The 14,362-nt window shown below is 40.6% G+C and overlaps 1 protein-coding gene across 1 annotated transcript in view; it reads right to left on the reverse strand.

The window, feature by feature from the left end:
* LOC138665902 (alpha-2-macroglobulin-like protein 1) overlaps positions 1-14,362 on the reverse strand; it is a 134,014-nt gene that overhangs the window by 86,208 nt on the left and 33,444 nt on the right. Inside the window, exons 9-11 of the mRNA XM_069753855.1 lie at positions 7,225-7,339; positions 4,262-4,368; positions 1,076-1,246 (exon numbers count right to left, since the gene is read on the reverse strand). Coding sequence (XP_069609956.1) covers positions 1,076-1,246; positions 4,262-4,368; positions 7,225-7,339 — 393 coding nt within the window. The remainder of the gene's footprint in view (positions 1-1,075; positions 1,247-4,261; positions 4,369-7,224; positions 7,340-14,362) is intronic.

A 14,362-nucleotide genomic window follows, 5' to 3' on the forward strand; every position in this document is an offset into this window, starting at 1 on the left:
TCTTATCTCCTCTTCCCACAATCGCATACAAGATTTCTCTCGAGCATTAACCCTACTCTGGAACTCTCTACCACAACACATCAGACTCTCACCTACCATCAAAACCTTCAAAAAGAACCTGAAGACCCACCTCTTCCGACAAGCCTACAACCACCGATCCACCAAACCACTGCACGACCAGTTCTACTCTCACCTACTGTATCCTCACCCATCCCTTGTAGATTGTGAGCCCTCGCGGGCAGGATCCTCTCTCCTCCTGTACCAGTTGTGACTTGTATTGTTCTTGTTTTTATTATGTATACCCCTCCTCACATGTAAAGCGCCATGGAATAAATGGCGCTATAATAATAATAATAGGGTTAGTTTCTTTCCTTATACTGCACATTAAATGGGAGTGCCATCCATGCAGGAACCAACTACCTACATTTCTGTTATTAATCCACTAATTTCCAATATGTCCCTATTAGTGATGAGCGAGTGTGCTTGTTACTTGAGATTTCCGAGCATGCTCGGGTGTTCTCCGTGTATCTTGGGTGTGTTCGTAGATTATGTTTGTGTTCCCGCAGCTGCATGATTTGCGGCTGTTTGTCAACCTGAACACATGCAGGGATTGCCTGTTTGCTAGGGAATCCCCACAAGTATTCAGGCTGTCTTGCAGCCGCAAATCATGCAGCTGCGGCGACATAAACATATTCTACGAGCACGCCCAAAATACTTGGACACCCGAGCATGCTCAGAAATCTCGAGTAATGAGCATACTCACTCATCACTAGTCCCTATACATTTCATCAGCACTTGCAGGATAGAAAAAAATCTCTGGTTTTAACTACCTGATATGTTATGTTTGGGACATGGGCTTAGATCCCCAATAATTATTAAACAGAAAGGTTACAGGGCACTTCTGAACATCGTACCCCTTATTTTTAAATCACTGCCAATTCAGTATCCTTGAAATATATTGATTAGATAATTTTTTGTAGTAACTGCAATTGCTCCCTTAAAGGAGCGTATCTGCTCTGTTCTTCTGCATCTAAATTCAATGCATTTCTATATAACGATCTTCCGACTGACTTACCGTTATAGCTATATACGATTCCCAAGCTGCGGTACAGAGTCTAAATTCTGCTATTCCGTTGGAATCCGTCACCAGCTGTACACGTGTCACATTAGAATTCTCATCTGAATGTATATATAGGGTAATAGGTTCATTTACTTTGGGATGTCCCATCTCATCTTTGGCTTGAAGCTGAGGGTGAGTAAATAAACCAACTGAGCAAACCAATTTTAAGCAGCATATCCTTTTGACATAAAGCCCAAAAATTATCTCCATGAGTATCCCCCAAATTGATCCCCACAATTCCAAGAGAATCTCAGCTTTTATCACCTCTAGTGAAAGGAATCCATACAATATTACAAGGATGTGGTTGATGTGAGGCTGTGAGCACTATAATGCAATCAGAAATGGTCATCATACAGTAGCTTGGGAAAGTGTTCACCCCTGGACAATTTTCGTGTTTTGCTACCTCACAACATGAAATTTCATCTTTTTTTGAGGGTTTGCATCAGTTCATGTAAATAACATGCCTACCACTGTGAATATTAGGTTTTCTTTTTATTGTGAAAAAAAATAACATATAGGACAAAATAATTGAAAACCTCAGTGTGCATAACTATTCACCCTCCTAAAGTCAGTACTTTGTAGAGCCTCCTTTTGTGGCAATTATAGCTGCAAATCACTTTGGATAAGTCTCTATGAGCTTTCTACATCCTGCCAATGGGATTTTTGCCCATTCCTACAAGCAAAACTGCTCCAGGCCCTTCAAGTTCGACGGTTTGGTTTCTCCTGGTGAACAGCAATCTTCAAGTCTGATCACAGATTCTGAATTTGATTAAGGTCTGGGCTTTCAGGTGCAGCTCAGCAAGGTGCTGCAGTGACTATATATCCCTCTACACAGGAGTCATGGCCTCAGATACTATTTTACCTCATACATCTATCTAGGCAAAAAATTATGCTTTTTCCTTATACCGCCGAACAAAAAGTGGAATGAAATGCGATCTAAAAGACAAATGTAAATAAAAACGGTACCATGGAATGTCAATTTGTCCCGTAAAAACAAGTCATAATAAAGATTCATCAACAGAAAAATAAAAAAGTGATAGCTCTCAGAATAAAGTGATGCAAAAATTATTATTTTAAAATAGTTTTAATCGTGTAAAAACGCCAAAACATAAAAAAAAAACTATATGAATGTGGTAGTGCTGTAATCATAGTGACCCGAAGAATAATGTTGCCTTATCAATTTTACCACATGCGGAATGGCATAAAAGAAAAAAACAATTCCTGAATTGCTAATTTTTATTCATTCTGCCTCCCCAAAATAGGAATAGAAAGGAATCAAAAACGTCATGTGCCCAAACATGGTACAAATAAAAACGTCAACTCGTCCCACAAAAAACAAGCCCTAACATGACTCTGTCTGCAGAAATATGAAAAAATTATAGCTGCCAAAATATGGCTATGCAAAAACTAGTTTTCACAAAAAAAAAGCTTCTTTTATTGTGTGACAGCAGCAAAACATGAAAAAAAAGAAAACTGGTATCGTTGTAATCGCAACAACACAAAGAATAAAGTCATCTAATCACTTATACTGCATGAGAAACGGCGTGAAAAAGAAATAAAAACAATTCTTGACATGCTGTTGATTGTTCATTCTGACTCCCAAAGATTGCAGTAAGGCTAAGCCCTTAAACCAGGGTTTCCATGTAAATCTCTGAAATAAGTGATTTAGAAAAAGCACCCGGTGGCATCAGTGTGCTATACACGCTTTTCACGGATATATAGACTTGTATTGGCTCTCGTCATCTGTGCTGCCAGAAAAAAAAAACCTGTCTCAGTACATTTTGCGTGAATACATGGTTAGGCTATAATGCGCATGTGAGGGATCCATGAAAATAATGGATACCACACATACTGGAAACATGGATGTGTGAAGGAGGCCTTAATTATAGGTGTCGTTTACATGTTTGTAATTCTGAGAGTTGACATTGATATGCGGAGTCCTAAAGATATGTAATATGTACCCTGTTAGGATTTTGCTCTACTTGCTGATTCGAGCAGTTGTCACATGATCGCTCACTGATCGGACTGCTGACACAGGGATGCTGAAGCAGGAGGAAGGGGGAGGGTTTGTCAGAGATTGGGGGCATGGTGTCTGTTGTGAGGCTATGTCCAGTTTCTGCCAGACAGGAAAACTATAAACAGGACGTGACAAGCTCTTCCAGAATTAGGAGAGAGCTGTTCACATCCCGAAGTGTGGTATCTAGGTAACAGTGCAGAATGCTGACAGGGTGTATATTACAAACTGTCAGCATTTTGCAGCATAGATACACACAAAGAATAGGATAAAAACCTGGATAAACCCTTTAAGCTCTGAGCAATAGCAAAGAGGTTTAAGAATGCTATAAAGCCCTTTAATACTGATATCTGTAGAGGATTCCAAGATAACAAATTTCCACAATATGATTATCTCATATTTTTATTGGATCATTCATAAGTGAAAAAACATATTGTATAGTATATTTTGTATGTGGCAGTGGGCTTTATCCAGTCTCATCAGAATGTTAAAGTAAGAACCTCATGTTCAGATTGTAAATTTTCACCTGGCGGCATTAGGTCAAACTATGGCTACTGACATATGTGGCCCATGTCTTTTCTACAGTTATAGCTCGCATCATATTGTCCTTTTTTTTATTTGGACCAGCACTTCTCCTATTTGAACCAGGTGTTTTTCAATTAGCAGGAGACTGAGAGAGGGGTTCCAACAATTTTTGCTCAGTCCACAGCCTGAGAGTTTGTGGAAGGTGAGATTTTTACATCTATTCACCTGGTGTTGGCGCTGTGTGGTGGTCATTGTTGCTGTGGTTTTGTGCCTGTGGGGTGGTGCGACCTGGAGTTATGGGAACTCTGCCTCGCAGTATGGGTGCTGTGGGGAACCAGGTCGTCCGCCCTGCTGGTGCACTTTCGCTGTGACAGAGGGTTGAGCACTGCCCCGCACCTTTCAGGCTAGATACTCACCGTGATATGGTAGTGGGCTTCATACAGTCTGATTAGAATCTTAAACTAAGAACCTCTTGTTCAGTTTGTAAATTTTTGCCTAGCGGCATTAGATCACAGTACGAATAATGGAATGTGCATCATAACCATACAAAAAAGCATTTCTCTCTCTTGAAATCTAAAATTATTCTCTTGATTTTACCTTACCTTGCAATGGTATGGAGATCCTCTAACGTAATAATTTGAACATTCCATAAATTCAATTTGTTTTTTTGGTATGGCCTGCACAACAGCAAATGATTTTTCACTATGACCTAAAAGAATAAATACATGTTTTTGGAGGGAAGGAGAATAAACTTTGATCATGTATTACAATTAGTAACATTTGAGGAATTCATTACTATACTTTTGGTATCCTGTAATGATTTATAATATAATATAAATCTGTTTTTCTCTTAGTCCTATCACCAACACAAAAATGGAGAAATCCTTTATTCTGATAGAACAGATGGAATTTTCAATAATGTTTTTTGTGTAGAAAAAATAATGGTTAAATAAGATCATGGCCACAACCTACCAGTAAAGACATGATGCACACGTTGTTATACACATGCGTAGAACAAAGAGTTCCAGAGGATGCAGAACTAGTAGGGATGAGCGAGCGTGCTCGGCGATACTCGGTTATCACTCGAGTATCTGGGTGCTTGGATGTACTTGTTACTCGGTGCTCAATTTAAAACTGAATGTTTGGCGTCTGTTACACAGCTAATAAACTTGTGGGGATTGCCTGCGCATCACTGTAATTCCCATATCCGTCTTAGTTGTGGCATTACTGTAATTGGCTAGCCATGTGTCATCATCACGGGTTATAAAAGAAAAAGGCACAGCCTGGCTTGGCACACTGATGGCATTGCACAGCTCTGTGACAGTTCGTATTGGAGGGAGAGAATGCTTGTCCAAGCCTGTGTGCACATTAAAATGAATCAGAGCCCTGTAGTGTTGATACTGGTGCTGAAGCGTCATACCCACAGCCCTTCTAGGGCCTAATCATTTGCTTTGCTGTTTGTATCACATACATTCTGCATTTAGTCTAGGGAGGGAGAGAGTGTTGCAGGAGCAGGGACAGTGGTAGAATACAGTCTGTAGACAGGGATTAGGGCTGTGCAGTCTCTTGCAAAATCTATAGCTGCAGCATTTTTTGTGTGGGATAACATTTTATATATTCTTCGATCCATTGAGTATGCGCTTTCTGGTACATTTTGGTGTTATATGACACTCAAACAAAGTGTTGATTTTTTTGTGTGGATTAAATAGCTCACTCATAGAGTATTGCATGCTCTGGGTTACATTTTTGTGTTATCTAACACTCCAAGAAAGCATTTAAAATATTTTCTGAGTTAAAATAAATACCCATACAGTATTCCGTGGTCTGGGGTAAATTACTGTGATATCTATCAGTCCAAAAAAGCACAAAAAATTTTTGCTGGGATAAATTTCTCAGCCATACAATATTCTGTGGTCTGGAGTACATTTTTGTAATATATAACACTGAAAAAAGTGTTTAAAATTTTTCCCTAATTAAATTTCTCAGCCATACAGTATTCCGTGGTCTGGGGTACATTTATGTGTTATCTGAGGGTATGTGCACACATTGCGGATTTAGCTGTGGATCCGCAGCGGATTGGCGGCTGAGGATTCGCAGCAGTTATCCCTGAGTTTACAGTACCATGTAAACCTATGGAAAACAAAATCCGCAGTGCACATGCTGCGGAAAAAAATGTGCATGAAACATAGCGTTGTTTATTCCACAGCATGTCAATTCTTTGTGCAGATTCCGCAGCAGTTTACATCTGCTCCATAATAGGAAACTGCAGTTGTAATACCGCAGGTGGAATCCGCACAAAATCTACAAATCTGCACGTGGCCTGAAACTACAAAAAATATGATATCTAACACTTCCAAAAAGTTTTATAAATGTTTTCTGCATTCAATTCTTCATCCATACAGTATTGCGTGGTCTGTGGCACATTTTGTTTGTAAGCAACACTCACAAAAAGTGTTGTAAAATTATTCTTGAGTAAATTACTCATCCATACAGTATTACGTGCTCTGTGGTACATCATGGTGGTATTAAACTAAAAAAAATGGTTTGATTGCAATGGGTGATCAAATTTTGCATTTATATAAAAAAATTGATTTCAAGAGACATGGCACTTAGTAAATGCATGCGGTAAGGGACGGGGAAGTGAAAGTGCTGATGATGGTGCACGCAGATGCCGAGTATGTGGGGCAGGTATAACTAAGCCTGTTGCGCAAGAAACATGCCCATCCACAACACATAGTTTCCTTTACAGGGAAGCACAGTACACAACTTTTGAAGCCAGAGCAGTGCAAACAGGTGGTCGGTTGGAAAGCAGATAATGCTTCCAGCATACTTGGCAGCACCACCAGGTCTTCCAGATGGTCCAGTCTCACCAACCAAAAGTCTGGATCACTTCATCCTCACCCTGATCCTCCTTCCTCCCACCATGTTGAGTCTCAGGAGACTAGTGATCCCACACAAGGACACTCTGAGGAGATCAATACAACATAATTTCTTAATTGTGGCCCCTCACCCTGCATGCTCCAAGAGAGACAGGAGGACATGCTGTTTAGTGATTCACAAATCTTAGAACAGCCACGGCCACAAAAAGATAATGGTAGGGAATGACAAATATTGTCTAAGGAGGAAGATGGTTTCCTTCTGTGTATTCTATTTGCAAGTTGTAGTATGGAGGAGCAAGGGAGACGAATGCACCTGCCACACCGGTTTAGGCAGTATTCCTGCAAATGTGCGCATAGACAAGTTCAGGCAGGCAGCACTCACTCTTGGAAATTGTCACTCAAAAGTGCAAGACGGCTCTCAAAATGCAATATGTGGGGATTTAACTGCACCAAGCTTTTGGCTATATCAAAGGTTCATTAATTGCATTCCAATTAAAAGTTATTTTCTCAGGCACTGAGAACAGGTGTGTTACTGGTTTGATTTTTTATATGGGATAAATTCTGATATCACTGTATAGGTAAATTAAAATGGATTTGGGGGTGACAGACTCACTTTACAGTATGTGAAGGTAATTCTATTGTTAAAAATATCATCACTGTTGCAGGGTTTCCCACCCATCACTTACCTGTGGTGCCTTCTGTCAGTTTCGATGTGACTTGAAAAAACTGATTGAATGCTTCAGTTGTGAAATTTAATTTTTTAAGATCAATATCTCCGGAGAAACATCCTTTGCTGTCAGTCTACAAAGAAAACATTCATAAATGTTAATCACCAGGGAATATGAGAAGGGCATGGTTGTTATATTTTACATTGTACACTGCAAAATGATTCTAGTGTGAAGTTTCAGGCACATTTTCGCTTTCAATTCCTCTCAATTTTTTGATTGTTCTGATATTTTTGACTATTTTTGCTAATATTGGAAAAAATGTAAAGAAAAATAGAAAATACATGTCTCTGTTTTACTTTTTTTTATAAATACAAAGGACGTCTACAAATATTTTACATTGTTTTCCCCTTTTTGTAGAAATTAATTTTATACATTGAACATATTTTTTTCTATGGGGCAGAGATACAAACAATGATTCAAACTGGACGTGGACGTTTTTTAGTTTTGTGTTATTTACTGAAATTTCTTTTTATTTTTGCTTTTTTAATATATTTATTTTTTCATTTATTTCACAAACCTTGCCTCTCCACCATAAAGTCTTTAAATGACTTTTTTTTTGGGGGGGGCGGGGGGGCATTTTAACATATTAATACATTCTTTTTATGTTAATATACCAGTTCAAGTTCCAGGGAATTTTAGCCTCCTGGCTACATAGCAGAGCTAATTTTCTATTGACTTCCAGTGTTATCACTGCATCTTGAGCAATTGTTGACCTGAGTATGTTGAAGCCCTTTCCAACTTCCAGTTCGTAATGTAGACTATCTGGACATTTACAGTCTAAGGGCGGTCCAGAAGTAATTAAGAAGACCTGTCACTTGCTCAAAAAATCCATGACCTCCCTTGATTCTACTGCTCTATTTTGTTTTGTGCTGCGTCACTTCATTGCAGACTAATTCACGTTTGCTGCTTTTGGAGTACAGCATATGAAAACAGTTTTTTTCCCAATTTTTTCTGGAGGTGTGAACTTTTACAATAAGAACTATTTTTGTACTCTTACCAATATTTTTTAATCGTTATAATAAATGAAATGTGGATTACATCCGCGCTGCTACGACAAATAATAGATCCAGATATACTTGTAAGATGTTCGGGTGGTTTATTCAACGCGTTTCGAAGCTCATGGCTTCTTCTTCAGGAAGTTTCCACACAAAGATATCTTAGGTATCTTAGGTATCTTTGTGTGGAAACTTCCTGAAGAAGAAGCCATGAGCTTCGAAACGCGTTGAATAAACCACCCGAACATCTTACAAGTATATCTGGATCTATTATTTGTCACAGCAGCGCGGATGTAATCCACATTTCATTTATTATAACGGTTCTGAGAGGTCGCAGCGCCGACCTGTGGATCTGCAGAAGCTGACAAACTACACGCTTGTACTGTGTACCACCAGGTGAGCAGTTCTCTCACTATTGATTAGAAACAATCCTGGGGATAAGACCCTATTTGCGCTTTTTTTGTCTCCTATTTTTCTATACCAATATTTTTTAATGGCAGTTTGATTTGTGACAAATCCAAAGCAAATTTTTCATCCAATTCAGACTTATAGAACCCACAATTTCAAGAAATTAGCTAATCTCTAATCCTGAATGCAAAGAAACGTCTCTGTAGTCAGATTCTATTATTTCCTCTAGGTTCCCTGTTCACTTTTTCTTCTCACATTTTTTTCTCCAAGCCATCATTCTTCCATATCTCCCAAACACACTGATGGGAGCATCGTCAGAAAAAAATAACTTTATCCCAGTCCTCTGCAATCACTGCTCAAGCACACTCGGTACTTGATCAAGTATACTTGGTGCTCATGCATATGCTCAGGTCCCTGACCCCCATTTTTCGCGGCAATGTTGGATAGAAAATAATGCTTCCAGTACATTTCCCAGCACCACTCTGTCTTCCACATAGTCCAGCTCACTAGCCAAGAGTCTGGATCACATAATCATCACCCTGATTCTCCTTTGTCCCAACTTGACGAATCAAACGAGAAAAGTGATCCTGCACTCGGACACTCCGAAGAGCTCTTTATATTTCTGTTTATTGATTCTGGCCTCTTGCCCTTCACATTTCAAAAGGTACAGGAGGGGATGGTAAGTAGTGGTGCCCAAATATTTGCCACAGTCACTACAAGATAACGGTGGGGAACAGCAATTAGTGTTCTAGAGGTAGATGATGATGAGACACAGTTGTCAACACACAGAGTAGTTTGCAGCACCAATTGTGTAGGACCCACGTCTACATTGACCAATGAACCCTCTCGGTAATATAGGAAGCAAACGGAAAAAGTGTAGACAGCATCCAGTCCAGGGTGAAATTTTAAAAAAAGCCTTATTCCGCCATCGATGATGTTGTTGTGATTTGGGATGGTAATCTTTTTTTTTTTTTTTTATTCTTTGTAGGTTTAAGAGGTTGGGGCCAGGATTGGTGAATTTTTGTATTGAATATAGACAAATTATGTAATTTATAGCATTTATAGGGAAATTTCTCCTTTATATTATATGAATATATACTTTTGATCTATACACACATCTGGGTATGTTTTTATGTATAACATGTATAAAATATATGTTTAATAGTGGTGGGCTTGCTCTATGTGGTGATTGGTGTGTATTCATCAACCATACTATATAGGTCCACCATTTTGAGGATTGTATGTACTTGAGAAAGTTGAGTTGAAACATCGTATTTGCATTTGCTATGGCGGAATAAAACTTCAGTTTTTTTAAATTTCACCCTGGACTGGACGCTGTCTACACTTTTTTCATGTACAGTAGCCAACAAGTCATGTTGTAAAAGAAGTTTTCCACTACATGGTGTTCTCATACCCCGTGCTTGGCCCTAATAAAATAATAAAACTCATACTCAACTCCCTTGCAGGTGCCATCACCGCGGTGTTGGCACTCCATCTCCCAGGGCTCATGTGTGACTGTTGTGACACATGACACTGGTGCCCAATCGGCTCTGGCATCACTGTCTCCACCTCCTGTTAAATTGAGCAGGAAGAGGGAGTCTGAGATTAGCCACAGCCCAGACTTCATCTTCAAGTTCGATTTGTCCAAAGGTGGATACAAGTGATGCAGGTGCTGATTAGGTGCAGATGTCACGTGTCACATCAAGCGCACCCAAGCCCCGGGACCGCGAGTGCCGACACTACGGGAACGTAGCTGGAACACGAGGTGAGTGTAGGTTTTATTATTTTATGGGGCCAAACATTTTGATCAAGAAGGGGTAGTCCTAATGGTGGACAACCAATTTAAGTCAACAAGTCAGGAGGAGGAGGAGACTGCGGAAGTGGAAGATGAAGTGGTGGGCGATGAAGTCACTGACCCAACTTGGGAACATGCCATGCAGAGTGAGGACAGAAGTGCAGTGAGAGCACAGCACCACAACATACAGACAGAGGCAAAGGGGTGGCTACAGGGAGAAGGCGGGCAACTTCTTCCCAGAGCATCCACCCACATATGACTAGATCCCAGGCCAATGGTTAGGCGATTCCCAGTCTGGCACTTTCTTACAGAAAGTGCAGACAAGAAAATGGTTATTTACAACCTATGCCATACCAAGATTAGCAGGGACCTGTCCACTACCAGTATGCTCAGGCTCATGTCATGCAAGTATCAGTGTCTACGGATGACACCACTGACCCTTCCCCTGTGCTATTGGCTTGCCAATCTCCTGTTGAGAATGCAAGCATGTATGTCTCCCTCCCTGCACCTGTCGTTGCTCATTTGCAAGCCCCATCAGCAACCATGTTCACTTTCTTGTCCCAGAGCAGGCTTTAGGAAGCAAAGGAAATACACAGCCACCCACTCACATGCCCAAACACTAAATGGGCACAGTTTCAGACTGTTTGCCATGGAAATGTTGCCTTTTAGACTTGTGGACACTGAGGTTTTCTGCAACTTCATGACAGCAGGTGTCCCTTGGTACTCAGTCCCCAGCCGACACTATTACTCAAGGTGTGCCATCCCTGCCTTACACAAGGGCCTGGCCCATAACATCATTCGAGCCCTGACCAATGCAGTTACTAGCAGACAAGCACTTCTGGCCAGGGATGCTACATTTCATTGATGGCACATTGGGTGAACCTTCTGGAGGCAGGGACATAGTCGGATGGCACACATGCTACTGACGCCTAGAATTGCAAGCCCAAGTTTCATCAGGGTTTATTTCACTTCCTACTCTACCTCCTACACCAGTTCCTGCATCCCCTCATCCTCCTCATTCTCCATCTTCAAATTATTGTCCCTATCGGTCTCAAGCTAGAAGCACTGCAGCACCTCCTCTGTGAAGCAGCGACAGGTTCTGCTGAAACTATTTTGTTTAGGTGACAAACAGCATACCGCTGCAGAGTTGTTAAAAGGTATAAGAGACCAGACAGATCTGTGGCTCTAGCTGCTGAAAAGACAATTAGGAATGGTCGTGTGTATTCCGGTCAGCCTCCGCATATAAGAACTGATGAGTGGGCATAAATGTCTGACTGTGCGTTTCTCCAAAACTTTGTGGAGTCAGCCATGATGGTGAGTGGTGATGAAGCATCCAGCTTCTGTGTCTACTCATGGAGATGGAGGAAGAAAGTACACAGGAAGATACTACCCAGCAGAGCTTAATTTTATCTTCTCAGCATGGATTGGGTGATAATGAGGCGGAAGAGGAGGCTGAGTAGGAGAAGGAGGAAAAGGAGATGTTTGCCTGTGCTACAGAGGGTACTACCTACAACAGCTTCATCCCATTTGCTCAGCATGGATGGACTGAAGAGGAAGAGAAGAGGGAGGAGATGGAGAGTCGTCCTCCTGGTGGGGACAAGGAAGTCTTGCCTTTTGGGAGTCTGGCACACATGGCTTACTTTATTTCCCACTGCTTTTTCTGTGACCCTTGTGTTATACGCATTTTGGCCAACACTGATTACTGTTGTTCACCCTTCTCACACCATGCTACAAGGAGAACTTTCCATCTCTCTGTGCTGCAGCAGAGAGGGTTATTAAAATTAGTCAAAAAATTCCCATCTGACAACGTTAGTGGCAGAGGTCAAATTTCTTTGGACAACCATGGAGTAGAGACGAGGGAGACATACACCAAGGCCAACAGAGGAAGGGGAACACTATCAAAGGTCTGTGACAGTTTCATTAGACTCTCCCAGTGTCTAGGCCCTGATGCATGGGTAGTCTTAAAAGGAGGGAAAAGTTTTGGAAGATGGTGAAGGAGTACCTAGCCCTACTTTCCAGCATCCTCTGTGATTCCTCTGTGCCACACAACTGTTGGGTATCCAAGCAGAACACTTGGCATGAACTGTCCCCCTACATCTTGGAGGTGCTGCTGCACTGCCAGTAGCATTTTGTCATGGCAGTTTTTAGTGCCAATGTAGCAAAATAAGTGATAGGTGTGTCTGCCTTTCAACTGAAAATGCTGACAGGCTGACTCTTATCAAAATGCCTGGAATGGCCCAGACTTCTCAACCACAACAGATGACAGCAGCAGAACATTAAGTCAACTAAAATGTTCCTTTTTTCTGGTGTGTTCCCATGCACCCCTTCCCAACCAAAAAGGGTATATTGTTCTTGGTTTTTAATTTTTCGTCTCCTCCTCCTCCTCCACGATATCTACAGGGTCACTATCCAAACCTTGCTTAATTTTTCAAGGCTGTGTATAATGCCATACTACAGAATTTTTAGAGGATGTGTATGAGACCAACCTCTACAATTTTCTTAGATATATACATTCATGCCTGAAAGTGTTGACACCCTTGAAAGTATTTCAGAAAATGAAGTATTTCTCCCAGTAAATTGTTTCAATTACACGTTTTGCTATACATATGTTTATTTCCTTTGTGTGTATTGGAACAACACAAAAAAAAACAAAGAAAAAAGGCAAATTAGATATAATTTCATACAAACCCCCAAAAATTGGCTAGACAATATAATGGCACCTTTCCGAAATTGTGGGTAAATAACTTTGTTTTGATCACTTGATGCTTGCTCAAAATCCCTAGTGGCAAGGAACAGGTGTGGACAATATGATAAAAACACCTGAAATCAGATAAAAAGGGGAGGACTAGACTCAGTCTTTGTATTGTGTGTCTGTGTGTGCCACATTGAGCATGGAGAACAGAAAGAGGAGAAGAGAACAGTCTGAGGACTTAAGAACTAAAATTGTTGATCAATATCAACAATCTATAGGTTTGATACTACTCCGTCTTCAGAGATCTTGATGTTCCTTTTTACACGGTGCGCAACATAATCAAAAAGTTTGCAAACCAAGGCTCTATAGGTGATCTCCCATCTCTGTGGAAGGCAGAGAAATATTGTTGAAAAATTGTTGCAAAGCAGATGGCGGATAAGCAGCCCTAATCAAGTTCCAAAGAAATTCAAGATATCTTACAGGCTCAGGGTGCATCAGTGACAGCACAAACTGTCCATTGATATTTGAAGGAAATTTTATGGCAGGAGACCCAGGAGATTCCCACTGCTGACACAGAGACATTAAAAAGCTGGACTGCAGTTTGGCAAAATGTACCTGAGTAACCCAAAATCCTTTTGGTAAAGCATCTTGTGAACAGATGACACCAAGATAGAGATTTTTGGTAAAGCGTATCATTTAACTGTTTACTGAAAATGGAATGAGAGCACAGTACCTATAGTGAAATATTTTGGGGTTATTTTGTTGCCTATGACACTGGATGCCTTGACTTTGTAGAAGGCAATATGGAATCTGAAGATTACCAATGGATTTTGGGTCGCAATGTAGTGTCCATTGTCAGAAACCTGGGTTTGCGTCTTAGGTCATGGGTTTTCCAGGTAATCAATGAACCCAAATATAATTCAATAAGCACCCAGAAATGGATGTAAATAAAGAACTGGAGAGCTTTGAAGTGACAAGCAATGAATATGAATCGAAATCCCATTGAACCCCTATGAAGAAATCTTAAAACTACTGTTAGGGTAAGATTTTCACTTTCCACATAATCTTCACTCAGCACGTCAGCAGCTTTAGCATTAAGTCAAATTCTTTCTTTTTCCAGCCTTGTTCTATTTCTTATTGTCTCATATCATCGGATGGAGATGACTGTTGCTTCTGGTCATAAATCTCTTGCACGGTCCACAACAT

The sequence above is a fragment of the Ranitomeya imitator genome, chromosome 2, assembly GCF_032444005.1.
Source record: "Ranitomeya imitator isolate aRanImi1 chromosome 2, aRanImi1.pri, whole genome shotgun sequence".
Lineage (NCBI taxonomy): Eukaryota > Metazoa > Chordata > Amphibia > Anura > Dendrobatidae > Ranitomeya > Ranitomeya imitator.